Below are 20,070 nucleotides of genomic sequence, written 5' to 3' on the forward strand. Positions count from 1 at the left end.
AAGACTCTTAAGTCCTTAGAACAAATAACACAGAAGCCTTCCCCCCAGAGGGGAGGCGGTTCTCGTCGGTCCTTTCGAGGCCAACCCCGTGCATGTCAAAACAACTACAATACGAGAAACTGGAACTCTGGACAAGCATCCGGAAGCCCTGCCAACTACCCACCTAGGGGTCAACGACGCGGCAGAGGCCCCAACCCCAGAGGAGTTGCAGCCTCTGGTCAGAAATTACCAATGGATCCAGGTCCCCTCCCATGTCACCCCGGTCGTGGGGCATTTAACATCTTTCCTTGCGGCATGGGAGGGGATAACTTCAGACCAGTGGGGTCATAAAGACGGTTGCCCACGGGTACTGCATGGAATTCGCCTGACCACCACAGTTCAGACCACCACGATCATGATGCCTTACGCCGGACCATCTGCAGATCCTGATTCAAGAGGTAGAAGCACTTCTGGGAAAGGACGCCATAGAAGCCGTCCCTATTCTTCAGGTAAACTTGGGTATTTATTTAGTGTACTTCCTTGTACCCAAAAAGGACCTCAACATGCGCCATGTTCTAGACTTGCGACCAGCGAACAAATTTATAAAATCTCAAAAGTTTTGTATGGTAACACTACAGGAAGTGATCCCACTGTTGAAACAGGGGGACCACATGGCAACACTGGACATGAAAGATGCATAATTTCATGTTTCAATGTTGCCGGCGCACATGAAATATCTAAGGTTCATGATAGAGGACTGACACTACCAATTGAAGGTGCTCCCCTTCGGCATTGCCTCAGCGGCAAGGGTGTTTACAAAGGTCCTGGCAGTAGTGGCAGCACACCTGACAGACTATCTGTCCCGGTTTACCCTTACCTCGACGACTGGCTCGTAACAGGGCACTCTTATGACGCATGTTTTTTGAACACCCAGAAGACTTTAGACCTTCTGTTCAGTCTGGGATTCTCCATCAACGAGAAGACGTCCAGTCTAGTCCCCAGTCAAGTAAAACAATTTCTGGGAGCCCTAATTTGGACGAAGGACGGCCTCGTCTTCTCCTCCAACGAGAGGGTTCAGAATATGCTTTTTCAGATCCCTCAATATGTGGCCATTCGAGAGGTGGCGGTACGCAAGGCCATGCGGATGCTAGGTATGATGGTGTCATGTATATACGTGGTTCCCCATGCGCTCCTGCACATGCGTCCCATGCAAAAGTGGCTCAACAGCCAGTGGTGTCAGGCCAGCGGACAATGGGAAGATCTGGTCGTTTTCTCGCCAGCCCTCGTTCTCGCTCTGCAGTGGTGGTCGAGGGAAAACCTCTTGAAGGGGACGTCCTTCACCACCCCCGCAGTAGAAGCCACTCTCACGACAGACGCATCTCTCAAGGGGGGGTGGGGGCTCACCTGGTTCAGCAGACAGCACATGTAGTGTGGTCCCCATAAGTAGCATCCAACCATATAAACCTATTGAAGCTATTGGCAGTATTCAAAGCCCTGAAGGCCTTTCAGACACTGCTACAGGGGATAACATGTCGACAGACAGCACCACAGCCATGTATTACGTAAACAAACCAGGGGGCACACACTCTCTAGGGCAATATAAGCTGTCCCAGAACATTTGCATGTGGGCTCTCAAACACAAGGTGTTTCTGCTGTCCCAACACGTCCCAGGAGAACTCCATCTTCAAGCGGACGAGCTCAGCAGAAATTTCCCTCTGCCTTTAGAGTACGAATGGCGTCTACAGAAAGACCTTGTCTCCAATGTCTTTGCAGAATGGGGCTTCCCAGAGAACGACTTGTTCGCAACTCAGGAGAATGCCCAATGCCAAGACTACGCCTCCAGATACCCCCAGAACCGCTCCAAGGGGAACGGATTCTGGATAACATGGTTAGGGAAATTTGTCTACGCTTTTCCCCTGACTCCCCTGCTCAACAAGATTGTGCACAAGATGCACCAGGAACCCGTTACCATGATACTGGTGGCCCCAATGTGGGCCCACCAACCCTGTTTCTCCCAACTGATGGAAATGTCCCTCTCCCCTCCTGTGAAACTACCCTGTCCGTACAACATGTTGTCTCAGGACGGAGGGGAGACGCTACGCCCATGCCCACAAACTCTGAACTTAGCGGCCTGGCTCATGAGGTCATAGAGTTTGGACACCTTCAGCTCCCTCAGAGATGCATGGACATACTCAGGGAAGCCAGAAAACATAATACTTGTTATTGCTACTCCAGCAAGTGGAAGCGCTTTGTCATCTGGTGCAATAGTAAGAGCGTCAGTCCCATTGACTGCTCTCCTACCCACATTGTTTTGTACCTGACCCACTTGTTAGACTCAGGTCTGGTTTTTAAATCACTAAAGGTTCACTTGGCTGCTCTCTGTCTACACCACGTCACGACTGAAGGTGTCATGGTGGAAAATACTTGTGGTTAAAGCCTTTATGGAAGGGGTTAAAAGAATTCATCCCCCCGTTTCTAACCCAACTCCCGGATGGGATCTGAATTTGGTTCTAATCAGATTCATGGGGTCTCCTTTTGAACCAATGCATAAAGCTAGCCTAAAACATCTTACTTATAAAACGGCCTTCCTATTCGCTATCACTTCTATCAGAAGAGTTAGCGAACTACAGGCTTTTTCAATCCTAGACCCTTTTGTTACAGTCCACAGAGATAAGGTGGTTCTGTGCACTCATCCCCGATTTGCGCCTAAATTCATTTCGAAATTCACTTAAATCAATCGATCGAACTACCTACGTTCTTCCAGAATCCCACTAGCATGGCCGAGAGAAGCGTACACACACTGGATGTGCGCAGGTCAGTCATGTTTTAGATGGAAAGGACGAAACCACTGAGAAAAACGAACCAGTTTTTCGTTATTGTAAGCTGGCAGGGAAGGGGATGGGCAGGGAAGGGGATCAGCTATCTCAAGGTGGATAATTAAATGCATCACACTTTTACACACTTGCTAAGAGAGAACTCCCCTTCAATCCTAGAGCACACTCTACTCGGGGCACTACTGTTCCCTCTCACATCCCACCTCCAACTCTGGGTACTGCTCGCTAGTCTATGCACAGCATGTGATTCTAAACAGATTAACAAGCATCAGAAGGCATGCATTACTCGAGCGGGGAGGTAGGGTGGGCGCATGTGAATCTAAGAAGATTCAATCACCAGAAATGCTATTACGGTGAGTAATGCATGTCATCCTAAGCCTAGAGCTCCCTCTAGCAAAGCTATGGAAATTGGCATTGTCGCTATATATCCTAAGGCAACAGCTCCCTCTAGTGGTGAGAACAGGCGAAGCTGCTTTACCGGACAAACATACAGGGACAAACTGACATCTGGCCTTTTATTATATTGTTAGATGACAACTTGTATTTTCCAATCCTGTTATGACAAACCGTTTTGAAACCAAAATGAGAACAGCGCAGGCTTAATTCCACACAATTGTTCAAATCCTGCCTCAACTAGTTGCAGGATATGTTTAGACTGCATAGTCCCCCGAGCTCTTCAACAGCAGTATGTATGAAAACCTTTGCTGATTCACATATTGGCTATGGATCTAACATTAGGCATTTTGAAGGCTTTCACTTTGAGTTTAACAAACACTGTGACCAAGTCACTTTTCAGACGAGATCGATTATGTTTACAAGTGGGTTGCTGACCTTAGGATGGGTGCTATGGCTTGAATTGTTGCTGCGGGAAACACTTCATTAGGTAAGCCTTAAGATTTGCTTTTAAGAACCTGGGCTTGTTTATTGTTCATCTGATTTACTTCCTGAGGTGGGCGACTAAATTACTCAAAGGATTCTGTATTCCAGGTTTGAATGAGGACTGCTGATCTTGCCCGTTTCGTCCGTAATGTTTATTATTGATGGTTGTTCTTTTTGAAGTCTTACATTTAGCAGTGAGTTGCAAATGAAAAGAATGGTATTAATGTTATTTAAATTGTGGTATTTATGAACTAAGTTTGAATTGAAAATAGGTATTTTGGCGATCATAGTAAAGGTGAATATTTTTGGCACTGATGACAAAAGCCTGATATTTTGGGCATAATTCCATCACCAGGTTATTTCGCGTACTTTCTATGGCCGATTTTTACATTTATTTGATGCTACCAACCTCTCCAAGTCATGAGTAATCCACAGATTGAAGTCTGCTAGTAGCTTGGTGGGGTTTCGTCCATACTCGGTTTTATGTGTCATATGTAGGGATGCAACTATCGCTACCAAAGCTAGTCACTTTTAAGGAGGGTCTGTCACAGTATGAGATGTGAAGGGTTTGTTATCCCGGTCTGCTTCAAAGATGTGCAATTCGGTGATGTATCGGACCATTCCATGTCTAGTGGAGGATGCACTGTTAACATCTAATTATTAATACTGAACAAAAGGCTTTTGACTTTTGTGTGACCATCATTGTGTGTTGGACATACTACTTTGGTCAAAAAACAATCCAACCATGTTGCCAATAAAGGCGTGTGCAGGTGGAAAATCATGTGTATCCGAATTTTAGGCACCTAAAATTGTGATCCACAATTAGCTGCCCAACTTAATCGGCCAACTTGGTTGGGAACGAGAAATTGCACAGAGAGGCAATAGAAAGTACAGAACTGCTCTGTAAAATTTGAGAATTGCACTGCATCAGCATAACTTTTTTTAATCAACAGATTCAAAGATTTCATATTTAACGTCAGTCTAAATAGCTCACCCTAACCGTGGGAGATTATTAAGATGATCTTGTATCCTTTAGAATCAGATTCCTCCACTTTCATCATGCCATTTTTTACTTTCAGAGCTTTCTAGACCTGCCCCTGAGACTACAGTACATCAACTTACCTGGCAGTATCTTGTTTGTTTTGAAGCCGATATGGCAAGGCAATCCCACTGAATGTCTTCTAATAGACAAAGACTGTTTCTTCACTTTCTCACACACAGAAACACACACGCACGTCTTTTGAAGTAGTTCAATGCAGCAAAGGCATTAATCCAAAGGGGTTGAATAAGTTACTATTACTTGTAATGTGTACATCATCCCTTCTGTCATATAAGTTAGTTCTCACAATGTTGGCTGAGAGGATCAGCCGACTGTGACAATTGAAGGAGTTTGCATCGAATCATGGGGAAAAGATTTACTGGGGGTTTCATTTTCTAAACGGAGAATTGATTTGGAATTGTAGTAAACTGATAATCGAACATCGGGTAACTATTGTTGCTAAGTGCAAGTCATTTTGTTTGTGGTCCTTGATCAAGGAAAAGGACTTTTCCTGGATTTATGCTGCCACGTAAAATGGAACATCTCATTTCTTAAGGATAGCTAGAGGGACCAGTATACCAATGAACATGTGTGTCAAAGTAACAGCTCAATTAGATTGAGGAAGACCATGTCAGAAGCCTGTTCCCCCTGATGGCAGTCGGGTAAATCCCACCAAAGCACTGTGCTGGCTGGAAAAGCATGCAGAGCTGCAAGGACGTAGTCTTGCTTTGAAGTAGAAGTTGTCATGGAATGATGGATGTGCCATTGACATCATTAGCAAAAGGAGTTGTAATCCAAAATTCCTTCTCCTGAACCAAGCATGGAAGGTCAGAGGAACTAGGCAGAGAACATAGTTATGCAGGTGAACACTGAGAAATACCAGGAAAGAGCCTCTGAACGAGAGTAAAGGACTTGAACAAGTGTGGCTGTGTTGAGCTTGCCAAAGATGCCCCAATGAGTGGAGCCTGTTGAGAGAGCAGAGCATGGGGCAAGAAGCTGACTATGGTCCGAATAGTCATGATACAAAAAGCAAAATGAGAGGATGGAGCAGAGCAGAGGGTGAATAGAGATGAAGACTCCCAAACCAGCAGTCCGTTATAAGTAAATCATAGTTCAATGAGTTAAGCTGTACTCTCGAGGGGTGGGGTGAGAGGCCATAGAGTATGATGGAACGTTGAAAAGGGGCATTCGAGGAGAACACTGTGTGCTGGTGGAGTACACGTTCGTAGAGGGAACTGAGAATGCTACAGCAGCAGTAAACACTTTATGCTAGGCATCTGCAAGGTCTGAGAAAGGAGTGGGCAAGTCAACCAGTCATAAACATTGCTTCCTTTGACTGAGTGTGAGGTCCTGTAACGAACTAAGGTAACCTAGCTGCTAGAGACATTGCAGGTAGAGAACCCCTACCAGTAATGAATGTTGCATGCAGGAACTCTGACTGGAGGGTCCTATAAAGTGCCTAAAATGTCCTGCTACTAAAGTGCATTGCATTTTTGGTGCAAGAGTCCAAACTTCAAAGGGTTTGCTTGTATGCTGCAGTCAGAACAACCAAAAGTGTTAAAACATCAAGAGGAAGACCCTCCCCCAAGAGAAACATGTCATCTTGTGGTCACAGGAGCCAAAACTCCTGAAACTTGGGAACTTTTGAGTTTAGCCATTTACAGTTTAGCAAATAAAGATGGTAGGAGAAGGCACACACATTGCCCCCACCATTCGCCAGTGTCGACTTATATCTTGATATCCGACTGGAATTACTTCTACACTGGCTCAAAGTTGGGAAGTACACGATGTGTTCTATGTGAACATGTCCTTTTGAGCTCAGCTGTCATTAACCTTGCCTGGATTAGAGCAATACATACGTCTTTACTTGCACACATTAAACCCTGAGTTAGATGCCCTCTTCTGGAAAGTGCCAGATATCTGGCTCTGAAAGAATGCCCAGCATTAAGCAGGATCAACCATATTTTCAGACAGCCTAAATTATGTCTGATTCCTACTGAAATCTGCAGCATTGGATGCTTGCCAATTAAGCAGGCACTAATTTCACTAAATTAAATTACAAACATTTTGAAACACCAAATATTTGTATTGCCTAAACAGACATTTTACACGCATCACTGGAGAACTCATTGGTCTAATAGCTTCATTAATATAATCAGTCTGAGTGTCTTGTGCCAATTTTTAGATTTTGCAAGCATTTTGGCAGATTTCATTTAGAATAGTGTTAACCTGACAAGTACATCATAATTATGTGTGGCTTTATTTACAAACAGTAATTGTTTTGTTTAAAAAGAAAGATTTATTGCATTATCCCAATTGCTCTCACAAAGCAGTCATTTCTTGAAACATCTAGGGGGAGTTGTCTACTGGAAAGAGACATACTCCATTTTTGAGCTCGGATTAATTAAACGCGCTATGTCTCTGTTTAAGCTGTACACTGTGAAACCAAAGATTGGGAACATGATGGTAATTCTCTTTTTTACTGAATGCTTGCAGGGGTGCCCATGTTCAAGCTACCAAGTCAGTTGCAGTGACAAAGAAGCATGACCTAAGCAAGTGGAAATATGCAGAATTACGCGATGCAATCAATACTTCTTGTGGTAAGTCATCGTGATGTTACACAAGGCCTTTAAGGTCAATCACAACTTGTATGTAAATACGCAAACTCGAGATCACGTTTCTTTTTTTTAGCATGTAGTCTGATTAAGGGTGACAATTATTTTTTTATATGTACATAATCGCAGCTTTTAGTTCTTTTAGTTAAGGTTTCTCTTCCTCATTAAAATCTTCATTAAGGATGTTGCCGGTTGCATTTGGCTCTAACTCTTCAACAACTCTTATGGTACTTAAAGAAATGCTGCATTCCTGGCAAGAGTTTAAGTTGGTGGACTTCTTTTTATTTTCTCTTACCCTCTTTACATTCAATGTTTAAGATTTCAGTATTTGTCTGTACCTCACTTCATGCCTTTACTGTACGCTAATTGTCATGCCATTCACCAACGTTATGGTTTATGTATGTTCTGTTATGTTTAGTTTAATGTATGGTAAAAGGAAAGTGCGTTTATGCAAGGTCACCACATTGTGTGGGTGTTTGTGATCTGTTAGATTTGCATGTAGTGTCTCAGGTGAATAGGTGCAAGTTTGTGTGTGTGCGCACATGTGTGTTTGTGGTCACTTGGAGTGCTTACGGTGCTGTAATGCACAAATGGTTTGCTTGAAGAGGTAGGGGGCAATACCATGGTAGTAGGTTGATCTTATGGTCCTTGATGTGGAGGGGGCTAAGGGTGGTGCAAAGGTAAGGTATAGGCATGTGACTAGAAAACTATCACAGTAGTCAAGGGATGAGCAGGAAGTGGTCTGATGTAATGGGGTCAATGGGCATTGCAGTGGGTGGGCATGCTATAATCCTCAACAAGGGGGGTAGGGTTGTATGATTGTGGGTAATGGTAGGAATGCAAGGGGAAAATTTGGGAGAAGAGAGTAGGATGTGAGCTGGAAGTGCGAATATCATGCAGAGGAGTTTACTGGGGTTTAGACTCTTGAGTGGAAGGTGGCCAGGGGAGTATGATTGGACAAGTTGCAAAACGCAAAGCGAGTACATAGGGTGAAATGACCCTGTCTGGTAAGGGTGATTTTAGCGGATGGATAACACAGTGAAAAATAGATGTAAACAATAATACAGGAATGCTCAAGCTGGCTCTAGGTCATCAATACCGTTATGAAACCTTGTCTAACAGGTTCACGATCCTTTTTTAATAAACGAAATCCACAAATGCTTATTATAGGGTCCTTAGTCTTCCCAATCATTCCCAACCCCCAAGCATAAGAATGGACAATTAAGTTCCAAAACATAAAAATTACAATACAGCGGTTTGTCATGAAATGTATTTACTTGTAGATAGTCAGCTGCTTAAAAATGTAACCCTCCCTAATTCCCAGATGCGCAGATTAGAATGAGGGAGCTCCAAGGATCAAAATAAGGATTTGAGAAGTGGGAGCTGAAAGCAGCTCCTGTGTATTGGGCATCCACTGGTAGGCTGGGCTACCTTTGGAAAACCAAGAGCTAGTAAGTAGCGCTGTACAAATCTAACTTCAGCACAGATGCAAACTTTAACTTTTTGTCCATTATATATATTTCATATGTTATGCTTTAACCTTTTTCTAGCTGTCTTTTATTCTACTTAATACAACACATTTAGAAAATGTACAGTTTTACACATATAAACATACCTGCCTCTGTTTTCCGCCCTAAGGTACTGTTCTATGGGTTCCATAGCAAGGATGTAAAGCAACGGGGACAGTGGACAGCCTTGTCTTGTTCCTTTTTCCAATTCCCATGCTACCGAAATGCTCCTGCCTGTTTTCACCCATGCCATTGGTCTTGTGTACACCAGTAGGTCCCACTTAATATATGTTGCCCAAACCTATGGAATCGCATAGAGCCAGTCCCATCTTATGGAGTTGAACGCCTTCACCGCGTCTAACGTAGCTATGGCGCCCAGAGTTTACCAGTATGCTGTGCTGTCTATCACATGATGTAACCTCCTCAGATTCCAGGCCATGCTCTGGCCTGGCACATCGCCAGTTTGATCCACGTGTATCGGGTGTGTATCAATGACTTCAACTTATTTGCTAGTACAGACGTCAATATCTTGTTATCCTGATATAAGCATTGAGAGGGGCCTATATGAGCGGCACTCCGTTGGGGGGGTTTTGTGGTTTGCAGAGTTGTATAATAATGGATTCCCTCATACTAAGGGGGAGGATGCCTACCTCATAAGATTCTGTGAAAGTGTTGAGTAAGTGTGGGGTGAGTTCGCATGCATATGCCTTGTAAAATTTGCTAGGCAGCCCATCTGATCCCAGGGCCTTGCCTGTCGGCAAAGCTGTGATCGTGCTTTGTATATCTTCCATCTGTTGCTTCCTGGCTTAGCCTAGGGAGCGCTATCACTCTCAATACATCTTCCAGGTAGGCCCCCAGGATGAGGGCCCCTCCTGATAGAGATTTTTGTAGAATGCCTGGAAAGCCTCATTCACCCTGGCCTGGGTGTGGCACACTTCGCCTAGTCTTGTGCGTATCGAGTGGATAGGGCCCTGTTTCTCTTCTTTTTTTTTATACAGCCATGCTAGCAGCCGGCCTGGTTTATGCCCTTCTGTGTGCTTGATTTAGGGAAATTGCTTCATAAGATGCCATTTATTATCTGTGCATTGAATCTAAGGTGACTTTTAGGGTTGCTATATTTTTGTCCTGATAATCTGTTTTGTATTGCTCAGACAGGTTCCTCTGTAGTTTAAAATTCAAACAAAATAAATATGGGGGAATGGCCATTATCAGAGGATGAGTGGTTGGATTGTTCTGAGGCTCTTAACTGGCAAGACCTTTTTCCTATTGTCTCAGGATCCACTGTAACTTGGTTGATTGGTCCCACAGCCCCACAATTGACCTTTCACACCTCATCTCCCCTCATCTGAAATAAAGAAGTAAAGAAGTCAGCATCTCGCTTTGCTGGAACTAGGTTACCTACCCAGAAATCCTGCTCAGCTGAGCTTTAATCAAGTGGTCCGAACAGTAATCTGTTTCCACTTATAGATCAAAGCGACCCTTGACATGAAGTGAGGGGTATGCTGCTGAATGGACGATGACCCGGGGAAAACCACTTGGGGCAGATGCTGTGCTGCTAAAGGACAACTGGAATTGAGTTGTGGGTGGGGAGGGCAGTGTCACTGACACCTTTGAAGCCCTGTTGAAACCAGGTCTATGCAGTCAATTTCCTGAGAGAGGTAAGCAGAGGGTTGGCCTCCTGTGCGTATGGGTCTGGGAGAAGGGCAGAGGTGGAGTTCTGGGGCAAAGGGGGCTGGTCAGCTGCTGTCTGCCTGCTTATTCCTGGATGCCTGCAGGCGAAGGTGGTATTGGTCACATGTGCCCTCTAGGGATCTCCTGTGACCTTGCTATATCACGGTGGGTCACTTGAGGTGCCAGCACTCAATTGGCCTTCTTGCAGTGCCCCCAGTATTGAAAAAACACATTGACTAGGACCATAGAGTCTCCTCATAGAATAGTCTGTCCTCTAGTGGGCAACTCCACCCACCCAACCAGCTGTCACTACACTTCGTAAACCTCATAGCAGGGGATCATGGGCATGCGGAACGCCGATCTCTACCCTTTGCGGTTACAGGTCTTAACACACCCATCCTATTGGCATGAATCTTTGCGGATGCCTTTGGGTTTTACAGAAATAATTAGTGTGGCCCTGAGGAGGACCTTACTGGTCAAAACGCGTGTAGGCTGTTTTCTTATATTCATTGAATAAAAGGCCAACAGAATATTTGAAGGGTTGGAATTAATTATTGACAACAATTGACTTTTTGGATGAACTCTTTAATTAAAGAGTCATGAGCGCCAGGAGCAGGGGACTGAACTGGTTGTTCAATTAGAAATGGGGCTTACTGACGTGATATATAAAAGCTTCTGTGTAATCTATGTACTGAAATCACCCAAAACATAGAGCAAGAGATTAAAATGTTTATATGGGAAGTAAATGCGGATTTGCTATGGTTAGTAGAGATGTTGATGACCTGCTGCAAGAGTGCTCTACCTGGAAACAACTGAGAATGTCAACCATTTTGAAGACATCATGTTTAAAAGAATGTACAACTCAGAATTCACACTCTGTTGCTTAAAAATGTGAAAATGTTGTGAACTGTCCAAGGAGATATATTTCTTGGATAAAAGCTTTCAAGGAGGGAGATGAAAGTGTAAAATATTGATTTTTAACTTTTAACAAAAGCTGCTTTGCGCATTTTTCAAAGGCAGGAAACCCCAATCATGTTTCAATCAGTGGAGCTGACAGGACAGGGACTAGGCATTTAACCAAAGCTGATAGAGTTGCCTAGTTTCACCATTTTACAATAACTGAAAGGTTTAGTCTGCGGCTTGTGCTGAGGAAACGTTCACCAGCCAGAGGTATCAGTGAATGATCAGTCAAGATCTCCTGCCTCTCCCGTAGAGCATCCATGAATTCAGCAAAACATGAACTACCATAGGAGGGCCTCAGATCTAGATCTAGGTGGCCATTTCTGTTTGTCTTCAAAAGCTCTGGATTTGGATAATCAAGAAGATGGACAAAGGTCCCCACCCCAACAAGATTGATGGTACACGGATTGCAACCAGAAAGGAAATATTCAGGCAAGAAACAGAAGAGATGTTCCTGAGAATTAGATATGTCACTGATACGGAAAGGGCTTCTGTGAGCAGACAAATCATTATCCTCAATGTTCATAGCTGAACAGCATGGTCAACAAAGCCAGTGGTCACCATGTGAAGTGACTGGTGATACTGAGATCTGAGTGGAGGATTGAGAGAGACCCTGCTTATGACTAAATGATGTAACAGCAGAGCAGGCTGCAGGGTTTTGACCAAAGGTGCGGGGATTTGGCTGAGACGATTGTTTTGATACAGATTGATACACTGTAGAGGTTATTTATCTTCGAACGATGATGTTTTGGGTGTCTAGGTTAATTCTGTAATGAGAGATGGGTCTTAATGAGTCAGGGCTTGATATGGCTAGGACCCTGTAGGCTCACCTTATTCCATATTAGGAGAATTTCAATTGGTAATGTTTCCTGGTGCTCAAAATCATGGCCACCACATTCGGTATATTCTGCAGCAACTTCATATATGAGAAACGAGTTAAGAATGCAGAATCCTAGGGTGTATGTCATTGGGGAAGCACGTTTGTGTTAACGGTATGCTCCTTGATACCATAAGGTAAACATTACGCACCAACCCCCAGTCACACTACATTAATGTAACCAAGCAGTTTACTGATTTCAACTACTGAAGTGGCAACCGAAGAGACAACATTACCATCATGTCATTATTATCATGGGCCACCACAAAATGGTCACTGGCCCCATGCCCAGTAAAACCAAACCCTATACATACTTTCTTCACCTCCACGCATTATACAGGTTTCTACTCCAATCCCATTAATCTGGTTGGATCATTTGGCCATTCCATTTAGATACTTCCTTTTTTCAACCTCCAGATCTGCCCCTCTGGGAATCTAGGTCCTAGGGCAGGGCCAGTAGGAATGTTATTTTTCCACTGCAATTCTGTAATAGTCGGCCTTTTTAAGCCTAGATCCTGCAAGACCCTTCCCCCTCAAACACATGTTTTGAATAGGAAGCAGCTATTGCAGACTTGCTTGCCCCTCAGAGTTTGTCCTTGTCTTCACAGATCTAAATCAGCTCCTCGGTTTAATGAAACATTACTGATTTCCTGGAAACCAACCCTTGCAGGATCACTATTCCATAAACAATCCCATTGCATTTAGGATACAGTCCCTTCACTATCATTCGGTATTGTCTAAATTAGAAACAGAATTACTTGCTGCACCCAGTCAGTCTAATAGTCACAAAATCATTTTCCCAATAATGGAGCAATTCTCTTTTGCAAATTCCTACACTAACACTATTCTCCCCAGACAGTATTTGAAAATATGTCAGCCAGTGCTGTTGCCCTCCAGAAACAGGACATGACGTAGAGAACAGTATAGATCAAGTCTCACTCCATTACCGTAGTTTTTTTTTTTCCACGCACTCAGTATGCTTTAGAAACACAATTTAGCTTTCTTAAATATTTCCGCGTTATGCGTAACATTTCGAAGGCCTCAGGCTTGCAGGCCTGCTCACTGTGTGAAAGACAAATGTCTATGAAGGACCCCGTCAAGGTATGTCTCTACTGCCTCTGAAAGGAGCACAATATGAAGAATAGAGATGTGTGCCAGCCGATACATTATAAACCCCTCAGAGTGTTGCGAAGCTTTTAACCTATTACCAGAAGGGTGGCAAGGGTGGTAAGAAAAGGTCTTCCAAGTCGCCGGTGCAGATACTGGGTCATCATTCCTGCTCCAGGTAGGCCTGGGAGGAATCTGACCCTATGCAGGTACCTTTCTCAGCATAATCCCTGACTCCAGTGGAGTGGGATATTTTCAGGCAGCCGATGCTTGACATCTTTGTCAAGGCTCCGGAGCTCAAGGCTTCAGCCTTGGCTACATCGACAGTTTATGCTGGTGGCTGGATGGGTAGGGCTTTTTCTAAGCAAAGTGTGAGGGTTCAGAAATGTGAGGCAGACCACGTTGTGAAGTTTTCTCAGCAAATGCTATTTTTTTATTTTATAAGATTGGATGAATGCCTCACTATTCCTACCCCGACGAGGATTTCCATGCCTAAAATAAACTAAAGGAAACACTCTAACAAAGAATATCTGTTCCTCACACTTATACATATAAAAATATAAACAAGGCAATATATGGCAGTTCAAAACAATAATGATTTTAAAACATGACCACAGTCTCTCCTCACAACCAGGGCAAAATCCCCTACCCCAGGTTTAAACGAGATTCTGCTTCACAGTTCAAAAAGAACACAAGGAAATCCTGATTCGCAACAAAAGCTCCAATACAGTTCAATGCAACTTCAACTTGTCAACAGGAAGTTCCAACAAAGAAGATAGATGTATCTTCTTCTTTAAATAGGGGCTCTTTTCCTCAATAACAACAATGATTGTCTCGGTCAGGAAGATTTGCCACTTTATTAACTCAAAGAAATACCATAAAGGCCTTGCACAGCTCTTCCTTCTGCAACACTAACAACATCAAATGTCTCTATCATGACCACTCTGCAGCACTCCTTCTACTTTCACTTGGCCTGCTTCCATGTCAGGCCTATTATCTTCAAAGGTTAACATCCTGGTACACTCCCCTGCCCGAACAGCTTTTCATCACAAGTGCTTTTGTAGTCAATGTTAACTGACAAGAGGTTACAACAGCTTCACAGCATTCAAAATGTTGCAGCTTTAAAACTGTCAACTACATTTCGGGGAAACCAAGATTCACATTGGTGCTCTTTAAGATTCTTCTGCAAAAGATGCTCCTCCCCTTCTGGATATCTGTTTTCAGAAGGGTAGCCTTTTTGTCACTCTTGGTTCCACACTGTACAAGCAACCAAAGACTGATGGGGTAGGGTCACTTTCTGCCTCTCCCTTAGCTTTGGCACTGGGTGTGTCCCAGCTTGTATCAGATTTTGTATACAATATGGGCAACATGTTTCAGAGTTTATAGACCTTGCATTAGCCCCCTTCTGCTATTCGCAATATTGGCTAAATTGTATTTGCCTTGGTTTCAGTTTCTCTTGGCTTGAGCAATGCTTATTAACTCTTAACAAAGTTGCCCCCACTGGTGGTTGGGTTTTCCTCAGACTCACACTTTCAAAGCTATAGTCAGTCGGCTTTGATTTACTGGAGTGTTGCTGCTTTTCACTGGTTTGGTGTTCAAAAATAACTTGTGAATCACCTTCACTCACACGCAAATGTTGCTTCTGCTGTTTAACAATAATTTGGTATTCACAAGAACTGTGTGACTCACTGTCATTCACACGCGAGTATTGCTTTTTCTGCTTTGTACTAATTGCGCTGCTCACTCGCCGGGTGCCTGCTTCAAATACGCAAGTGGGTACAGAGTGCTCCGGGCTCACTGACAACCTGTGAACTCACCGGATCAGATGTGCGCCTCTGTTCTCCTCTCCGCTCACAGGACATCTGCTGTTGTGACTCCTTGCAACCCGGAAAACTGCTTCGGTAAGGAAGCCCCCCAGGCCCACCACTTCCAATTGGAGCTCCTCTGGCTCCTGAGGCTCTCCGTTGCATGCTAGCCACCGGAGACAGCCTTGAGGCCCTCGGGTGCACATCACCCACCTGAGACATCCTGCACGCTTCCCGCTGTGCAGCCTCTGCAGACCAGGTCACAAGGGGGAAAGCTCTCCATCTGCACTATTCCTGCTGCGCGACCTCTGCACATCAGATTTCTGGGGCAAAGACCCTCTCAGGCCCGTCAGCTGCTATCTGCCGGGTAATGGCCCCAGCGTCTCCTATCTCCTCCAGCTTCGACCTGGGCTGCCAGCACGAACCATGCTGCTTCTGACTTATTCTACTCTCCACCAACAATGACAACTCTATGTCCTGCCCCTGAGGGGGGCCTTTTAAGCCTCTCAGTCTCCCTCAGATGTGGGTCATCTGCACTAATGAACTGACCACTCCTGCAACATTGTCTCTGCAGACCTTTTCTTCATCCCAGTACTTAGGGAATTATGAGAATTGAAGACCCGAAGGGAAACATTAGGTTTTCTTTTTTCTTTTGTTTCACAATAAGCCATTAGAATATTAGGGCTTTGACGACAGTTAAACAAGGGGGTTTCCCATTCCTCCAATGTCCCCACCAACCCATGCGATCCTCCCGCTGAACACCACCACCAGGGACATGGTCGAAGTGTCTGCCTTTCCCTGGCCACGTAAGAAGGGTCCCAGACCAGGTTAGGAATCATTGTTGTTTCATCACAAGACCCTGCCCGGATAGATCATCCTGTGCATATGAGTGTTACGGTCTGGATTGGAAGGATGTGCTTCATGGTCTCCAGGCTCATTTAGAACACCAAATAACTCCATCCATACTGATGGAAATCCACACCGTGCTCCAATCGGTTTGACTTGCTTCCCAACAATGTTAATCACTTCTGTGTAGTGTTCAAACCATTATTTTACATCATTAGTTAAAACAACAAAGTCATGTTAAATTAAAGTTCAATTTAAAGTCATTTTACAAAACTTTGTCAACAAAATCAATGTTTTCTCCCCCAAATTGTTCACATCTTAATAAAAATTCAATTACATCAAATTTGTTTTATTCAATATGTTTTCATTAAAGCTGTGAGAGATTAAAGTTGAGAGGAGTAATCTTTTCTTAACATTCATTCTAATTCTCTTCACTTTTCGGACTATTGTTTTTCTTCCTCAGGTGATCCACAAATATGTTTTCCTATAAATAATTAATGACAAAAGGCCATAATTAAATATTCCCCTTAAATATATTTATCAAATGTTTTATTAAATTGAAAATTCACTTACCTCATCTGATCATCAATTTCTCATGTTTCAATATAATGAAATAATATGCTGTAATCAAACATGAAAGAGCTCATCAAATACCCTGTGTACCTTATTTTTCCTATTCTTCAATTCCTCTGTCATAGATAATTGTAAACATTTTAGTCTTCCTTGATCTTCTCTGTCTATCACTGAAAAATCTGCAAATTCTTTTCTTTTATGAGCCTGGAGCTATATCTTCAGTTCGACCTACAAATTGATATTGCCTATCCAAGTAAATTTTTTTAAAAAATCTTGTGTTAATTAACAACATTCTACTGTCACCCTGAGTCATATTCCTTAAATTCATTCACCTTATCAACCGAAGTGCCTTGCGTAACTGTATTTGTTCCGATTTACCCAGTAAAAACCATGTGCTTTCAGAATGCCACTTAAATCAGATTCAACATGGAGTCATGTTACGTGACATATCTTATGCTTTGCTGCTATCTTAAGACTGTATGATTTTTCCATTATTGTCATCCTTCTCGAGCTCTCCGCTCATCCGCCTCCAACTCCCTCAGGGTCAGTCGCTTCTCCAAGCAACGGAGTTGGTGGTAAATCTCTCTCTCTCCAGCTGGTGCCTCCCTCTGGTATAGCCTTCTTGCCTCCCTTAAACTTGAGGAGAACCATCTCCGGTTCAGGAAGCACCTCAAAACCTTTCTCTTTGCTTCTGCTTTTTCTCCTCCTTTCCTCTGCTGACCTACCAGCTGTAACCGGAACTGCTCTGGCTACCTGGACACCGTCTGATATTGGCCACAGTTCCCTCCCCTGCCAGCCTCACACACCTCCACTGCCCACCTGGCAACCTGCACTTGGGGACTGTTTCTGTATCCCTACAGTCCCCCTACCCGTCCTTGACACCTGATGTCTGCACTTACCCATGCACTTGCCGGCCGTTACTTACTGTTTTTATCTACTACCATGTACTGCACTGTCTCTGCCCTCTTTCCATGCACTTGCCCGATCTGAATGGTACCTCGCCTAATAGGATTGTTGCCTGTCCTCCCTTTGTACCCTCCCTTGCCCCGTCGCGCCTTGAAGCACTTGTGTATAGGCGCGTTATAAATGCCATATCATATCAACAAAAGGATCATAAAGTTGTGTTTTCTTAGTCCATCAATTATTTCAGCACAGTTTCTAAACTAATCCCAAGTCACTGTAGTTGTCACCCCTATGGGACCATGTAGTTAATTAATTCAACGTAAAGCTGCGGATTGCTTATTACATTTTACATTTATGATCCCAGAAATTCTAAAGGTAACGGGATGCATCCCATTCAATGTTCAGCCCTCTGGAATCCAAAGCATCAATTTTTCTAATCCTGAATACATCTTTCTGATGTTTGTTAATCTGCTTAGAATCACATGCTGTGCATAGTCCGACATCCAATGGTCACTGCAGAGTATTACATTTTTTTTTTCGTAGTCGAAAAGGGGACGTCGACAAGGCGTGTCTGTAACACTATCCCTATAGTGATGTGCAGTGTACCCACAATCCCTTACGCGTCGAGGTCCCTCAGATTGTTTTTTTCCACACAGATATTGGTCGCCTTAACGCGGAGCTCGTTCGAGAGAAATTGCAAAACATTTATTTGACCCTTTGGTCGTTATTTCTTATATATTCCATCAGATCCCTCCTTCGATGGCGAAGCTGTTTCACCGCCGATTAAGATCTTCGACGGCGGTGACTTTGCCAGAGGCGATCCTTTGGCGCTGCCGAACACGTGGCTCGGCCTCGCTGGCCTAAAACAGTAGGGATAGTGGGGGTTGTGGGCCATATCTGTTTCTTCTAAGAATGCCTTTATTTTTCACCCCCCTTTCCTTCGGGGTCGTTATCACTCTTGTATCCTCAGCTATGGAGAGGACTCCTTTTAGATTTTGCCCGTGCTGCAAGGGCAAATTCACATGGAAGGATAAGCAAAAGCGGTGTAACCCTTGCTTACCCCTCGACCACAACGAGGACGGCTGTGCGGCCTGTAAACTTCTTCGCCCAAAGACTTTAAAGGACCGCAGGGTCAAGAGGTGGGCAGCCTACGTTATGTCTAGAGCTGATTCTTCACCCGCCGCCACGTGTGACGAGGACAGTGATAACCCGACCTCTGTTTCAGAGGTTGTAGAGCTCTCTAAGGAGCGTACCCGCTCCTCAGCGTCTGTCCCTGGCCCCGACAAGTTCGGCTCACGCCCTACTTATGGGGATGAATACCCCGGCGACACTGACGAACACAGAAAACATAAACATAAGCACACGACCCATGGCACTTCTTATTCAAAGACGAAGAAAGCCCTACTGCCAACGGAGACACCGGGCCTACCGGCATCCTCCACCGACCGTAAGGGTCGCAAGCCCTCCCCGCCACCGCAGACGCGACTAGAAACTGGGCTACCTGCAGACAAGGGTGCTACAAACAAAACGCCAGGCAAAGCGCCTTGTAAGAGTGCGACCGTCGCCGAAAGAGACACGGCACCGCCCAACACGACGCCAGACGAACCCTTGACGGAGAAATTAATCATCGAAAGCTTGGCTCGTATAGTTTCCACTGACGGCCAGAGACGGGCGGTGAGTGATACGCCAAACCACGCTCACAAGGCCAGGGAGATGCCGAGAATGCCGTAAGGGAGGCAGGGACCGCTCCCGCCGTTGAAGGGAGGCCCTAGCCTACGAGAAGGTTTCTCAGAAGGTGAAGGGAGTTTATCCTCGACGTTATGGGACAGATCTAGACGGCTACAGGTGGAGGAGCTTCCCTTTACGCCTCCAGACCGTTCTGGGTTACCACATTGGACATTTGAGAGATTCCAATCATGTACGGACAAGCTGGAGAGATTTATGTCCACTCCTGAACATAAAACACCCAAGAGGCCAAGAGAGGTACTTCATGAGGACCCCAGGGCTAAATATCCTAGACTATTTAACCCCCTTCAAAAGGAGGCTGAGGAGTGAGGATGAGGAGTTCTTAGATAGTGAAGACCAACAAAACCTCGAAGAAGGTTTTGAGGAAAACCCTGGGTGTGGCGGGGGCTTCGAAGAAGACCCAGATGAAGGTGGCTCACAGCCTTGGCAGTCCCCAACAGCACCTACAGACCATGAGATCCTGAACCTTTCCCCTTCTCAAACCACACCGGTCAGGAACCCATCACCTATAGATGACCAACCCACTTTCAACGCGCTACTACGGAAAGCAGCAGCGCACTTTGAAATTGAGACTGGGGAAATTACTCCCGATATTGATTTTGTAGAAAAAACCATTAAGGAAAAACCTCCCACTAGCCAGACCATTCCCCTCCTCGCCTCAGTTAAGAGACGAACCATCCCATCGCTGTCTACACCTGCGTTGGTTAGAGGGGTCAATCCAAGAATTG

General features: G+C 44.5%; 1 protein-coding gene across 8 annotated transcripts in view; it reads left to right on the plus strand.

Annotated features, from left to right (window-relative positions):
* Positions 1–20,070, plus strand: part of MYO6 (myosin VI) — a 1,279,197-nt gene that overhangs the window by 1,213,295 nt on the left and 45,832 nt on the right. For all 8 annotated transcript variants that reach the window (XM_069606282.1, XM_069606276.1, XM_069606277.1 and 5 more), the window contains one exon: positions 7,228–7,331. In XM_069606282.1, coding sequence (XP_069462383.1) covers positions 7,228–7,331 — 104 coding nt within the window. The remainder of the gene's footprint in view (positions 1–7,227; positions 7,332–20,070) is intronic.

This window comes from Ambystoma mexicanum, chromosome 4p, assembly GCF_040938575.1.
Source record: "Ambystoma mexicanum isolate Mex_15411 chromosome 4p, UKY_AmexF1_1, whole genome shotgun sequence".
In the NCBI taxonomy this organism is placed as follows: Eukaryota; Metazoa; Chordata; class Amphibia; order Caudata; family Ambystomatidae; genus Ambystoma; species Ambystoma mexicanum.